The sequence below is a fragment of the Citrus clementina genome, unplaced genomic scaffold (assembly GCF_000493195.1).
Source record: "Citrus clementina cultivar Clemenules unplaced genomic scaffold, Citrus_clementina_v1.0 scaffold_4, whole genome shotgun sequence".
Classification (NCBI taxonomy): domain Eukaryota; kingdom Viridiplantae; phylum Streptophyta; class Magnoliopsida; order Sapindales; family Rutaceae; genus Citrus; species Citrus x clementina.
In genome coordinates this window covers 23,879,613-23,893,787 of record NW_006262274.1, presented here as the reverse complement: position 1 = coordinate 23,893,787, position 14,175 = coordinate 23,879,613, and the positions used below count along the sequence as shown (strand labels likewise).

The window sequence follows — 14,175 nt, the reverse complement described above, 5'->3', positions numbered from 1 at the left end:
CTCTGCTATTTTATAACTACTTCTGAGATATAAATTGGATAGGGACAGAGCAGCTTTTATCTTTCAACAAAATTAGCTTGTATCTGTGCCACAGAGATCAAAATTATGATTTAAGATGGAATGAACTCATAGTTAAGGGAGACAAAAAAATCCATCATATGCTGTTTTTCACGAGTCATGACCTGATTTTACATGCCAACACAAATTTTGAAGACGATTACGTGGAACATATTCAATGTGAGGTGACCATATTGAATCATCCCAACTGAAATAGCTGCTTAGCATGGACGATTGCGTGAATTCTAGAAGAATCATCATTATCTTTCCCACTTTTAGGAATTTGTCAACATAGTCGTCATAGTTTGAAGCCGAGTCAAGGTTATAGTACAAAGATACCAAACTCTAACTAGCCCAAGATCTCCTCAGAAAGAAGTTGATTCTAATATGCATAACTTAGTTGATCTTAATGCGCCATTGCGACAAAAAGCCTAGGAAAAGAAAACACCCTTTTCCATCTAAGGCAAAACAGAACAAAATCGTTGATGAATGTGGATTCATTGCTTCAATAAAGTGCCAACAAGCAGATGATAAAATGACTGCGGATGACTGTTAGAAGTAAAATAAAGATAACATCTTTAGCAAATTAAATATTAAGTTTTCACCCCATGCATATTCACAGAAAGAAAGATCTTGGGATTGAGGAAGGGATGCGAGTGATTATTGTAAAAGAATGGAAACCATGATCCAACAAAAAAGTCTCCCTCTAATCATGCTATGTGCCAAGGTGACATATACCAATCACTGCGAAACAAGACCACTATTTCATTTTAATAATCTCCAAGATCACCAGAGTCCCATCTCTGTCCATCAGGCTTCTCCAATTCATTGAAGTTGGAACAAATGAACAATCTGACCTAACCGTTAAAATTTTTATTGTATTGTTTTACTTCACTAGTAAGTAATCCAACACCTTATCTAGCCATCCATCCAATCAAATTAGAAAGTAAGCTACGACTTAGAAACCCCGAATTAGACAATCAGTAAATTGCGCTAATATTGATCATTAACATGTAGAAATAAATTCGATTATCTATAAGCATATGTTAAAAAAAAATCAGCAGCCAGCAAGGACAAGGAAAAATAAATAAATAAACAGTCAATTGATAAAAGAGGCTGCTTTCCTCCTCAATTCCTCTCGAATGAACCATTTATGAAATGAAAAGCTTATGGCGCCAAATTATGTGAAAGCAGAAAGCTTTGTATTTTTTTTTTTTTTTTTTTTTGAATACCTGACTGTCCGGGAAACAACGGTAAAGTTCAAACTTTGGGCATCGACGGCCGCGATCCATCTGCAGAGAGATAATGACCGTTCGATTAAGGTCAAGTAATAGATTAACGGCAAGCTTCTACCTTCTGCGTGTGTGAACGAATGAGAATCCAAAAATCGTTTACAATAAAATTTAGAAAATTTTTTACACTCATTTCCTAAACGACGCCGTTGAATTTTCCCTTCCTTTTTTTTGGATTTTTTTTTTCTGTAGAACTCGGGCTTAGGTTTACAGTAAATTTCCAAGGCTTGCATATGACAAAAAGCCACGTGGTTCAATGGGCTGGTTTGGTTAATTGGGCCTGATCGGGTAATTTTGTCTTTTTATTTTTTAATTTTTTAATAACTTTTAACATTGTGCAAAAAAAATAGTTAAATAGGAAAGGAATCGGGGGAGAAAAAAATATAAGTTAATAAATAAAGAGAGAGGAGGTTGCAATAATAATAATAATAATAATAATAATAATAATAAATGGTTGATGGTGGAGGATTTTTCTTATCCATACTTTATTTGAGAAGGTCAGAAGATATTTTATCACACACGTTAATCTTATCTTCTTATGTAATATTGCAGAGGGGAAAAATAAATGCTCTTAGGTGGATGCTGATCCCGTCACAATTTCAATTTTCAAAATGCACAACATGCTTGTGATTTTCATATTATCATCTTCGCCGGTCCTCAAATTTTTTTTTTGAAAATCGAAAGTAATTAAAAGGGTGGGGTCGTGTGACCTTCGAATTAGTGGGACCCAATCAATTAAAGGGGCAGTGGACCTGGATCACGGAATCTGGTTCTGAAATATTTAGGGACTAATGACATATCGGCGTTGTGTTAGGTGTAGAAAATTTAAGGCGCAGCACAAGTGCCCCATTTTCTTAAATTGTCGAGCGTTGTTGTACTTGGGTTGATTTTTCAACCCTCGCCCAACACCTTAGCTGTAACCTTTTGAGGACCTGCATGTCTTCACCATCATAGCCTCAATTATTACACGACCTACTGTTCTTTTGACCATTGTGGTAAAGATATTTGTGCCATTTTCATACCATCCTTTTAACTTAATCTATAGGGTTATGTTATGCTAGAACGGCGAAGTAGAGTTCCGATTGTTATTTGATTATAAATATAAATAAAATTTTTATTGTAATATATCAATATTTTTTTAAAAAAAAATCTATAGAGTTATGTGCTCAATGCTCACAAGGAATTTAATTGAATGGTTGGATCCATATTTTCATTCGATTAGCTATCTTCAACTTTGAACCTTCATCGAAACTTTTTTTTTTAACGAAAAATAAATTTCATCTAAATTATAACGTAAACTTGACTCATTATGGATTGATCAGATATCCAAACTATTTTATATAATAAAATTAGTTGTTAGTAGGTCAGAATGAATATTTAGCCCGCCAACTTGAGCTCCCTTTATTTTCTTCTCAATGGAATAGATTCTCGAAACTCCAAAAACTCTTAACTAGTTATTGATATATTTTTTAAAAAATAGAGTTTCGCAGATTTTTTATTGTTAAATAATACCATTTCTCCTTTATTTACTAGAATAATATCGCCTCAAATGTTGTTGCATATCCTTTGCCAAAAAATTGCAAAGACAACTCTCATAATGATAAATACAATACAAAGAGATAAATATGTAAATCACAAGCATCTTGTGCCCGATTAGACAATGAAATACAAAGAGATAATATGAAAATAATTGTAAAGAAACAGCAAAACACCTTGTACAAGCAACATGGCCGGTGATAATAATAACTGAGCTGAACAATAAGACGCTACGCTCCAATTGGCTAATCTAATTTCATCATTTCTCTCTGTAATTTTTTATTTTACTTTTAATGTCAATTGCGCATGCTTCCTTGACAATGACACAAATGCCAGAATCTTCGTTCTAATCTAATAAAAATTTTGTTGACTCCTAATACCAACTTCTGCGGCCTACAGCATTTAGCCCCTGTCATTTTGCCCTCTAAATGAATTGCCATGACCCCCGAGTCTCCCCTAGAGTAAGAGCTATCGCTCGTGCCAAAGATTGTAAATTTTAAATGTCTTATCAAACTCGAAAGGGGATTTGAAATTTGAAACCACATGAGATGCAATAATATTTTCGAAGACACTTTTTGGTCTTGGATTCTAATTGAAAGTGATTTGGGGGAATGAGGAATAGTCCCCAGTTAAAACAACATACAAGGATAGAAATATCACATCTAGCACTGTTGGTTAGGGATTAGTCTCCGACTCCATTATATTTAGTTGTTGCCCATCAAACATTAACCTCTCTCTTCCCATAAGTTGCAATGAATCTTATTGTCCTAAGATTTGATTTAGTGACATGATTTGATATCCAACCGCAGGTAAAAAACTTATTGGACTTTTGTATCCCTCGACCACGTTCAATGGCTTAATATAGTAGTGTCGTGCTTACGTAAAATTCCATTAGTGGCAAATGATTTAATTTTGTTTAAAAGTAAAGCTTGTTTTCAAATTTAAGTACGCTGATATCTCGTCATTAAAACAGTGCATTCTCCTAATGCATTGCTACCTGCAGTGACGACTACTTTTGATCTCAAGCTGCTTCCTTTTGTCAAATCTTTTCTTTCAATCCACTCATTCCAATTAATTCGTGTCATTCCCTCCCACTCATTGATGTAATTGCTGCCCATAAAACACCAGTTAAATATTTTACTATACGCATTCAATGGCTTTGCTCTTGCCATTTCACAGAGAAATTAACAGAAAATCACATAAACAAATTACAGTAAGCAAGGACAGTTGTTGCAATGAACACAAATTAATGCATGCTTATGAATTTTTTTGAACCAAAAAGTTTGATGGAATTAAAGAAGTTAACTAGGGAATTTCCTCTTTTTTTAAAAAAAAAGAGATGAAGAAGCGTGGCGGGTCGCCGTGTAACAGTCTACTCTTGAACACGTGGAAGCAGAGGGATAATGATGATTAAAGGCAACCCTTAATACTAATCCAGATTCTTTGCTTGTATGTGTGTGGCCCCAAATCAACATTCTTTTGTTTTTGTTTTGGTAATGACATCTGTTTTGATTCTGTAAGCAACATGTTAAGATTACTGAAAGATCAAGTAAACTTGTTGAGGTGTTTGTCAATTTATCAATCATGCAAGGCAATTAGACAAGTTTACTCCTTGAACAGGAAAATTAGGTTCGAATTTTGTATACAGGTTTCAGAATTGATCGTAATGGTGACAGTTACAACAGTTCCAGCCCATGCTAAGCACATGTTTGCCCCACATTTTGTGAAGAAAAATGTAAGCTTAGCCATCTTTATTAACATGTATATATGTTCGCATTCCTTTAATCACTGCTAATTTATTGCCATCCGAGTAAGAAAACTTGGCAACTTTCAATTTATATCAGCAGACAAAAAGCAAAAACTCTTGTGTTTTCATGTATACAGCAAGATAATTGTGCGGCAAATTTTCATTGCAGTACTGAATAAGGCCAGGACCTCTCAGCCGTCCTGGTACTTTGCCTAATATTCTTGAGCCACGTATCCCGTTTAGGACATATGTGTCAGGTCACTGTTCTGTTCGTACTCAAAATGGTTGAAAAGTATTTGCTGCCAAGAACCAACTAATTAAAGAGAAATATAGGGAAAGAGAATGAAGAACCCCGATGAGGAAATTGCTGAACACATAGCCTAAACCTAATCCTAAGTTATAGCCATGTTCCAGATTTCACATTACACTAATTGTTGCAATTTGAGGTGGCGTGCATTTTGTTTTATACGCACTTTTGTCAATTAACCTAGATATTTATCATTATTTTTTTTTGTTTTTATTTTCTTTTTCGTTTCTAAAGCACTTTATCATCATCGTTATCGTGTTCTTTAATTATCAAATCACAATTCATTAAACTACTAGCTATCTCTAATCACACCCATTAGAGGATAGAAATAAAAACCTCTTGACTTAACACACCCTAATCGACATCCCAATGCTCAGCTAGCTAGTTATCTTATAAGAAGACATGGACTTAACTAACAACATCAACACCAACAAAAATCCAGATACAGAAACAGAGTCCCCACCAAAAATAATCCTCCCCAAGAACAAAAAGTCTCAATCTTTTTACACCAGCAGCTCATTTGTACCACCACTACAAATGGTGGTTTCTTACAAAGAATGTCTGAAAAATCATGCTGCTAGCCTTGGTGGACATGCCTTGGATGGGTGTGGTGAATTCATGCCTAGCCCCACAGCAACCTCTAATGATCCCGCATCCCTCAACTGCGCCGCCTGTGGCTGTCACCGCAACTTCCACCGCCGTGACCCTTATGAACCCAACGCCGCCGCCACTCACCGTTTGCCTCCAGCAGCAACAGCAAGTCACAGCACAGACCCCAGCACGGTTCCAAGCCCAGACACAAACACAAACTCACCTCAACATCACCAGCCAGTTACCTCACCAACTCCTTGCTCTTACTACTCATCTGCGCCCCACATGCTGCTGGCTCTCAGCACTGGCTTCTCTGCACCGCCTGATGATGGTGATGATAATCATCCTCGTCATCATCATTATCCCCAGCACCAGCCTCCCTTCAATCAAGTGCTTGCTGCAAATTCATCAGATAATGGAAAGAAGAGATCAAGAACAAAGTTTACACAAGAGCAGAAAGAAAAAATGTTATCTTTTGCCGAAAGGCTAGGCTGGAAGATGAACAGAGCTGAAGAGAAATTGACCCAAGATTTCTGCAGTGAAGTTGGTGTTAGCAGACGCGTGTTCAAAGTCTGGATGCATAACAACAAGAACGCTTCCGGGAGAAAAGATCAGAGGAGTATCAATAACAAGAACATTAATGACATTGTCAATGGTTGCAGCAGGGTTAGTTTTGACGTCAATGGCAACTGCAAAAACCACAATGACGGAAATGGAAACGGTAGTGTTGCTGTGGCTCCTAAATGTGAAGAGTAAATTAAATTAATGAACAAGTTGCTAGCTTTGACTGGAAATGGAAGATGTTTTACCTTTTTTCCTTTCTTGATTTTGATGTGGGTGAAGAAGAGAATAGATGATATCGCAATTATCATTGTCAATTTTAACTTAATTATATGCTAATTAGTCTTAATTATATCCTTCATCTTCTACATTAGATTTAGGGTTTTGTCTCGCTTTCTTCTTGCAAGTGTTTATCCCATGTGTGTTTTTAATTCTCTTAATGGTGGCCGCTCTTAATGAAAGATTCTCCATACTCTTTTGTCCCAATTTCAGTAGCTTATCAATATCTTGGGGTTGATTTGTTATGATAGGGCATGTGAATTCTGACTATTCATTTATAAAGCATTTCTACTTTTGCAGATGTGTGTAAGTATGGCTCCCGTACCGTTTGAGTTTCTTGTATTTAATATTTTATTATATTTTAGGTCTTAGGCATAAAGATTTGTTTTGGGTTTAAAGATTTGGGATTAATGATTAACAACATGTCTGCATTTTTGTATGTTATCTTTTTTTTTTATTTTTTATATCTGAGCTTTTATGGCAAGCAAGTTTTTGCTTAGGGGATGTGCTTTTGAATACTGCCACCTTTCCTTATTTGGTCGGTTTATCGAAGCGGCAAGTTTTGTTTTTCTTCAGCTTCTAAAATTAATAATAATAAGCTAAACAGAGCCACGCATGTGGATTAATAAATTCAATAATGATCTCCCCATCAAACTACTTTTCGGCCTAATTGATTTGCCACGTGTTCACATTATTGCCTTCCGTCTCTTATGATGTGGCCGCTTTTCTGAGAAAGAGAACCCAAAACTTACGACACATTCTTGGTTAACACTTATCAACTGTGGCGGTGGCAAACGTACCGTCGTTTCATGTTTAACGTGAAGATAATAAAATCCAAGGTTCCAAACTTCCAAACCTCAAATTCTGTCTTTTGATTTCAGATGAAATTTACACTAATGCCGATACTTGGTCTGTCTTACGGAAGAATACATTCTTTTTTCTTTTTTTTCTTCCTTCGGGAATCGAATATTACAATTTACAATAACATGAAAAGCAAAAAGGAACACATTGGCTTTCAAATAAAACTTACACACACACACACACACACAGTGTTTATCATGTTGTTTGTTACAGTGCTCTCTACTCTTCCTTAGAAATTTCTAATTTTTTGTTATGTCCTTGAGATTATTTTTTTGACACTCTAAAATTCACAATTGCGTACACAAATAATACCTCATAACTTGGGGAGCCATGAACAAAAAATTGGAAAAATAGTGTAAAAGAAATAGAAAGAATTTGAGATTTTTCAATAGAGAAACGATTATACTAAACAAAATCATTCTTTGCTTTCAATACCTTTCAAACCAGGTCCACTACGGGGTGGGCCAAGTTAAAAGGTTTTGGATTGCTGCTTTCCAGTTTCGTAAAATGGGCTTCCTCCGGCGAAGAACCTGCGGCGCAGGCAAGTTTCGACTGCCTTGCTTGGATAGTTAACCAATGAATGCTGTACTGAGGCCGGTACAAACCGTCATAATCAGACTAATATTCTAAACAAAGAAAAAGAGCCTTGTGATAAGTATCATAATTTGTAACCTCATGTATTCAAATTTGACAACCCGATGTGATCATCTGCTGAATCTTCTGTTGCATTACAAATGGGATCGCCTGCAGCCAGTTCTACTGGATCACTACAGAACCGACAAGTAACACTAGGGGGAGTCAAGTGCAAGCAATGATCAATTCTTTTTTCCAGCCAAGCCAGTCTTCTCTCAAAACTCAAGACTGCCATATGCATACTCCGAATGTCAACCTGGGCAATGGTGGCACAAGCACGAAGCAATATGTAATAATCTGCATGAGCAGCATATGTCAAGGCACCTTCATCGCTCTTTCTCACATACTGAAGATAATCAAGCCTCTTGATTTGCACCCTAGGTGAAATGTAACAGAATCTATTATTCTCCATGTCTAATTTCAACCGTTTAACGGCACTATCTATTATTGTCTCTGCTGAAGCTTCATCAATGGCTTCTGAATTTGGATATTCCTCTGAACTTTTAGAAGAATTATCACCATTCAAACTCTGCTGGGGATAATCATCTCCACTAAAGCTTTCATAATCAGCAGACGCAGACAGCCTAGTAGTAAACTCTTTCTCTCTTATTTTTTCACTTTCCTTGTAGTGACTGCCAAGAGATAAATCATCCCTTGATCTCTTTCGCTTAGAAGCAATACCACATCTCTTTCCAGAGTCTTCTGCCGCTTCTGATTCCTGAAATCATTGAAAAGTTTCCAAATTGACACAAACATTAGACGGTGCCTTTTTTTCCCCTCCTTTTTTCACAGCTCAAGAACTTCTTAAATGAGCAGAAATCATTCATGTCTTGCACCCAACACATGAGCACGCACATGAGCACACAGAAGTCGTAACACGCAAAACATGTCAGGCACAGGATAACAAGTGACGAAAACTTAAAGTAGCATTCAATTGAAATATGAATATAAAATCCAACCTACATTCAAATGGGAGAAAACAGGTAAATTTATGACATGCGGACAAAAGCACTGAAGTAATAATAACATTAGATGCATTTCCATGTCAACAAAATTAGTATAGTAGTCCCAATGATACGGGCTATATCTTCATTGAGCCTGATCATTATTTTATAATCTAAAAGTTAAAGAATTTCACTCCAAGATCATACTAAAGCAGCAGCAAATATGCCTTTTATACTTCTGTACTTAAAAACTGAGTAACAATAATTTCGTAGCCATCTATTCAATTCAAAACTGTATATCACATTCTTGTTGGATCACTTTTTCTAAAATTCGGCAGAAAAAAATAGCAGAAAAAAATTCAGACAGGATTATATTCCAGAATGCATCCACTGAACAAGAAAAACTCAAGAAAAGATATAAAAAAAATCCTATTTCTAATTTTTCAAAATCTAGAAAATGTGGTATAAATTAATTTTTTAACAAACTTAAGACCAGAAAGTAATTTTTATGTTATCAATCCAGACTGCAGTTAAATGAACCTGTGTTTGAAAATATTCCAAGATGAACTTAATCCATCACCATACATTTGCCAAGTAAAAGATGCAAACTAGCTTGAAGCTATAATTTACCTTTTCATTCTGATAGAATTTCCAAAATTTTTCTATCATGATTGCTTCTTCAGGGTCATCGTGTGGTGGTTCTAGTCCAGCAAAGACCACATCCTTACAATACTTTAGATATGTTGGTAAGTCCTTGGAATGCTCTGCACATGCAGGGTAAGAAGAGTTAACAATTCTATAACTGCTTATTCTTACAGATAATGAGCTGACATCAACAGCACGGAAATCTCAGAACTATGACCAAAGTGTTACCATAAGTGACACTGTCATGGATATCATTGTATCTTGCTTCAAGGTCATAAAGAAGAGCTTCAGCGTCCAGTTCAGATTCCTTGAAATGTGATGAATTCTTGCTAGATTTTGCATTAGAATCACCAATAACACTGGATGGAGAACAGGAAATCTCCTCAACCTCATCTCTCACTTTGGAATTACACTCAGGGTCGAACTTTCCTCCAATATTGGATGTTGATGAGAAAAATTTGCGACTGGACAAACTTTTTTCCCATGCCCCAAAACCATTTATGTTATAGAGAATTCTAATGGATACAATCAGTATTGACATTACACAGACACGAGTAGGAAACCTACACTCATTTGTTGATAACCATAAATCTGGCGGCATTGACCACTCTTGTATTTTCAAGGCACGTGGAAGAACCTTCCCCACAGGAAGACATAATTGCTTTAGATAACGGGAGGCTAGAGCATAGAAGTTTACTGGAGGTAAATGTAACCCAATGGACTCAGCTATGGAGGCTGCAAATGATTCCAATTTTTGTGAAGGAACAGATTTAGATGGCCTAAACATAAAACTCGGACTCAGTGAGCAAGCAACTGAAGTCTGCCCAAACCGTTTTTCAATTTCCACAAACGCAGCAAAATATGGAATTTTCCCTTCAATCGACCATTTTACAATGTCAGTTGGCAAAATTGCTTCCCTCACAACATGACAAGCTAAAAATGATATTGCTAAAGAGGAGGATAATGGTATCTTCTGTCTCAACAACTTATACCATATCATTACTGCTCTCTGACCATGTAAAGTGTGAGGCTCATCTCTGTACTTAGCACGTGGCTGAAAATCTTTTGATTCTGCTGTATTCAATCATGAAATATATGCAATGATTAAGAACATTACCATAAATTAACAAAAAACAGATTGTATATCACTCTTGATCATTTGGCATCGAGAGGAGAGGAAGAAAGTAAATATGTTATATGTCAATTTAATTATTATGTCTTTACATGACCAAATTGAATAGATTCATCTATGTTTGTAATCTCTAAGGAACAATATTAACTAACATACGAAGTATTGTCTACATTAAAGAGGCACTTTTTATCTATTTCAGTCAAACACAAAAGAATAATTAGCCACCAATTGCACTCTCAAACTCAAAGATACCATTCTTGAAAATCATACCAAAATTTTAGACACAAGTAAGCTGCAAAAAACAATATAAGGGCAGGTTTGAATTAATCCAAAAGTTTTTGTGGAATGGAATCAGAGATAGTTGATAGATAAAATTATTAGTTGTTAGCTGTTAAATTATTATTTTTTTAAAAAAATTAAATATATAGTTAAGCTTTAGTACAGTGGTTAAAAACATAATAAGGTAAAATATGTATGGTACCTAGTTCTTGACTCTCAGATTGGACAATGGCCTCATCAGCCCAGCCTTGGCTAAGAAGGCCAGTTGATGCAAGAAATCTAAACCAAATTGATGCAGCGACTCCGCAGATCAAAGGACAAACATTAAACTTGTCAACTAAAGCCTCACACTGTAACTGAATCATCAACTGCATCCCCATCACGTACTTCATCCTCACCTCAAAATGGTAATCCTCGTAATCCGCCTTAACCGGACCCGACGACCCGAAATCTTGCGGCTCCGTGGGCCCCACCATGTCCGTGTAACTAACCTCCTCCCTCTTAATTCTATGAATAATCGAATCCAGATCGTTGTAATTTGCTGTGGTGGTGGTGGTGGTGTTTGGTTCGTCGAATAGCGGGGACCAGAACGACGATTGTTGAGAGAGAGGGACGAAATGGTTGGCAGGACGGGAATTGGCGACTTGGCGGGCGTGGCTGGCTTGGTAGAGGGCGGTGCCGGTGCCGGCACCGGTGGCCATGAAGTCCTCATCGGCGACGCCAGTTTCGACGATTTCATCGTCCAGGGCATTGCAATGCGTACAGTAATAAAAGCCGTCGTACGCGCACTCGAATCCAACGTTGTCGCACTTCTTGCACTTCAATCTTCGAATATCGCCCTCGCCGTCCGCCATCGATCGGTTAATTGATTTGTCATATTAGAGCTTGTTTTGTTTGGTTCATTCTGTTCGCGGGGATTTAGGGTTTAGGTTTTAACGGTCGGCTTTTTGGCGGCGAGGCTGTTCGGTTGCTTGGCTACTGCCTGAAAAACAAAAGGAGTATTTTTAGCGCTCGTTTGGTGTTTTTCTAAGTTGCGTTTTTTAATTTGGTTTATAAAATATGAATGATCAGTTCTTAGTGAAAATAAAGAAGAATTTGTCGGTAAATTAATATCTGAAAATAAAAAATAAAATATGTTTGGCAGTTTATTTTAAAAATTATAACAATAAAACTGTATTTAGTATAATTTTTATGAAAATTGTTTTTCAATAAGTCGATATAACCTTTTTTTTTACTTTTCTTTTGATTACTTTAGGTATTTTAAAAAAAAACCAAACACATAAAATAACGTAATAATAAATATTTATATAAAATTAATTGTTTTATTTTAATAATACACTTTGAAAACAAAAAATCAATCCATAAACTGATATAGCACTAGTACTCTAGTAGCAGTATAACTCTTTGAATTCTTACAGAGCCAAAAACAAAATTTGGGGAATGCATATAAGCAATGCATGCCTTCTTCGCGTTTATATGTAATGAGCAAACAAGTGCAGATTTATAGGTAGTAAATAAATAAAGTAAAGAAGTTAAAAAAATAATTTTTTTTTTAAATATTGTTATTGAAAGTAGGGATGGCAATGGATTGGATCTGACCCAAGATCCATGTGATCCAAATCCAATCGGATCATATTTGGGTCAGTTTAAAATGAATTTGGATCGGATTTAGATATTGATGTGCAGATCTAAGACGGAGATGGAGCATGTCTGGATCTATCTTAATATCTAAATCCATATCCATATCCACCTATCTTTTAATTTAATTTTATTTTAAAAGTTTCTTAACAATTGTGCAATTATACTGATAATAAACTTTATTCATAGCATATTAGTGGTATTTACCATGCATTTAAACTCTTAAAACTTAAAAGTTAATTTTGTAAATTTAGAGGTCAGCCAGCCCTAAAGTATGTGCATGCAATATTCAAATTACAATCCAAGTAATACCACCTAGCAATTTATTTTATTATATTGGCCAAATAATTTTTAAGGAATATAGTTATTCATATATTTAGTCAAATATGGTCATAATAAAAATAATAAATGATTGAATATAAATCATATTTAATTTATATGTCATTATCTAATGTTATAGGAATGAGGGTGGGTGTGTCGTGGATAATTATAATGATGAAGGAGACAATAGAATATTAGATTGATCTTACTCCTGCAATTACTTTTAAATGATATTTTATTATCTTATTTGTTGTTTTGGTATAAAAGTATAAGCTACAATATTTATTATATTTTTGAGAAAAAATTATATAATTTATTTGTTATCAATACATTTTAGCCTTCAATTTTCATTCTAAAAAATTATTACTTTTTAATTGATGAGTTTTAGAATTCATGACAAGTTTAGAGCAGATTTGAATTTTAATTTTTTTTCGAATTTGGAGCATATATAGATATTTATTTCTTTTTTGAATATGGATATGGAGCGAAAAATATGAATTCATGACAGATCTGGAGCATATACGGATCTTGATTTTTATTATGGATCTGGATCTGGAGCAGAGTAGATCCAACCCATATCTGCCCCATTGCCATCCCTAATTGAAAGACCTATAGTAAAAAAATTTAAAAGTTCAGTATAACTCAGATCATTAGAAAAATTCATTTATTATTAAGAAATAATGAAGAATAGAGATAATCCATTATCAATAGAATCCCATTAATTATAAGTAGGAAACACCCTTGCCAAATGCATCTTCTATTATTTATTTTCATGAAATTAAAAATATTAAGGAACTCTTAACTCCTTATCGTACTAGACTCGTTATCACTTATCACATTTAGCATATTATTTATGAGATATTATTGAAATTTTTGTCATAATCTAAACTCAAGTTTAATTCTAAAAGAATGTTTATTAAATTATTTTTTGGTACAAATAAATCCAAACTCTTAAAGTAAGTCCGAAAATTGTTGTTGTTGTGGGCTTTATTCCCCTCTTACATAATTGGGTTGGGATATAGACATCTCCCATTCTCCCTCAGAAAATACATATTAATGGAATAAATATATCCTTAACTTTTAATTAGGATATCACATGGTTCAATAGCTCATTGAGCAGAATATTGTTAGCCATATATATATAATTTGGTTCAATAATTCATTGCACCGTACTATATAATTTTGTTTAACTTGAGACCTTTTGTTTAATAATGTTATGTATTTCGAATACATGTAACCAAAATTCATCATTCAGAATTTTCACACGCTTAACAAGTTTCTATAAATATGTTAGTCTCCAACCTTACAAGTGTGTCAATGGAAAAGTGTGTGTATTCGTAGGCTTTGCTCAG

The 14,175-nt window shown here is 35.0% G+C and overlaps 2 protein-coding genes across 3 annotated transcripts; one reads left to right on the top strand and one right to left on the bottom strand.

The window, feature by feature from the left end:
- Positions 1–5,218: 5,218 nt before the first annotated feature.
- LOC18044031 (zinc-finger homeodomain protein 11) lies at positions 5,219–6,669 on the top strand. The gene has a single exon (XM_006438624.2). The coding sequence runs from the start codon at positions 5,342–5,344 to the stop codon at positions 6,284–6,286; it is 945 nt and encodes a 314-aa protein (XP_006438687.1). The 5' UTR covers positions 5,219–5,341; the 3' UTR covers positions 6,287–6,669.
- A 918-nt stretch (positions 6,670–7,587) lies between these two features.
- LOC18043781 (TATA box-binding protein-associated factor RNA polymerase I subunit B) lies at positions 7,588–11,901 on the bottom strand. 2 transcript variants are annotated; one of them, XM_006438623.2, is made up of 4 exons: positions 11,067–11,901; positions 9,682–10,527; positions 9,439–9,572; positions 7,588–8,582 (listed from the first exon to the last, which is right to left on the bottom strand). In XM_006438623.2, exons 1-4 carry the CDS (start codon positions 11,716–11,718, stop codon positions 7,905–7,907), a joined length of 2,310 nt encoding a protein of 769 aa, XP_006438686.1. In that variant the 5' UTR covers positions 11,719–11,901; the 3' UTR covers positions 7,588–7,904. The 2 variants fall into 2 exon arrangements, with proteins under 2 accessions (XP_006438686.1, XP_006438685.1); XM_006438622.2 differs by having other exon boundaries at positions 9,682–10,524.
- Between the last annotated feature and the right edge of the window lie 2,274 nt (positions 11,902–14,175).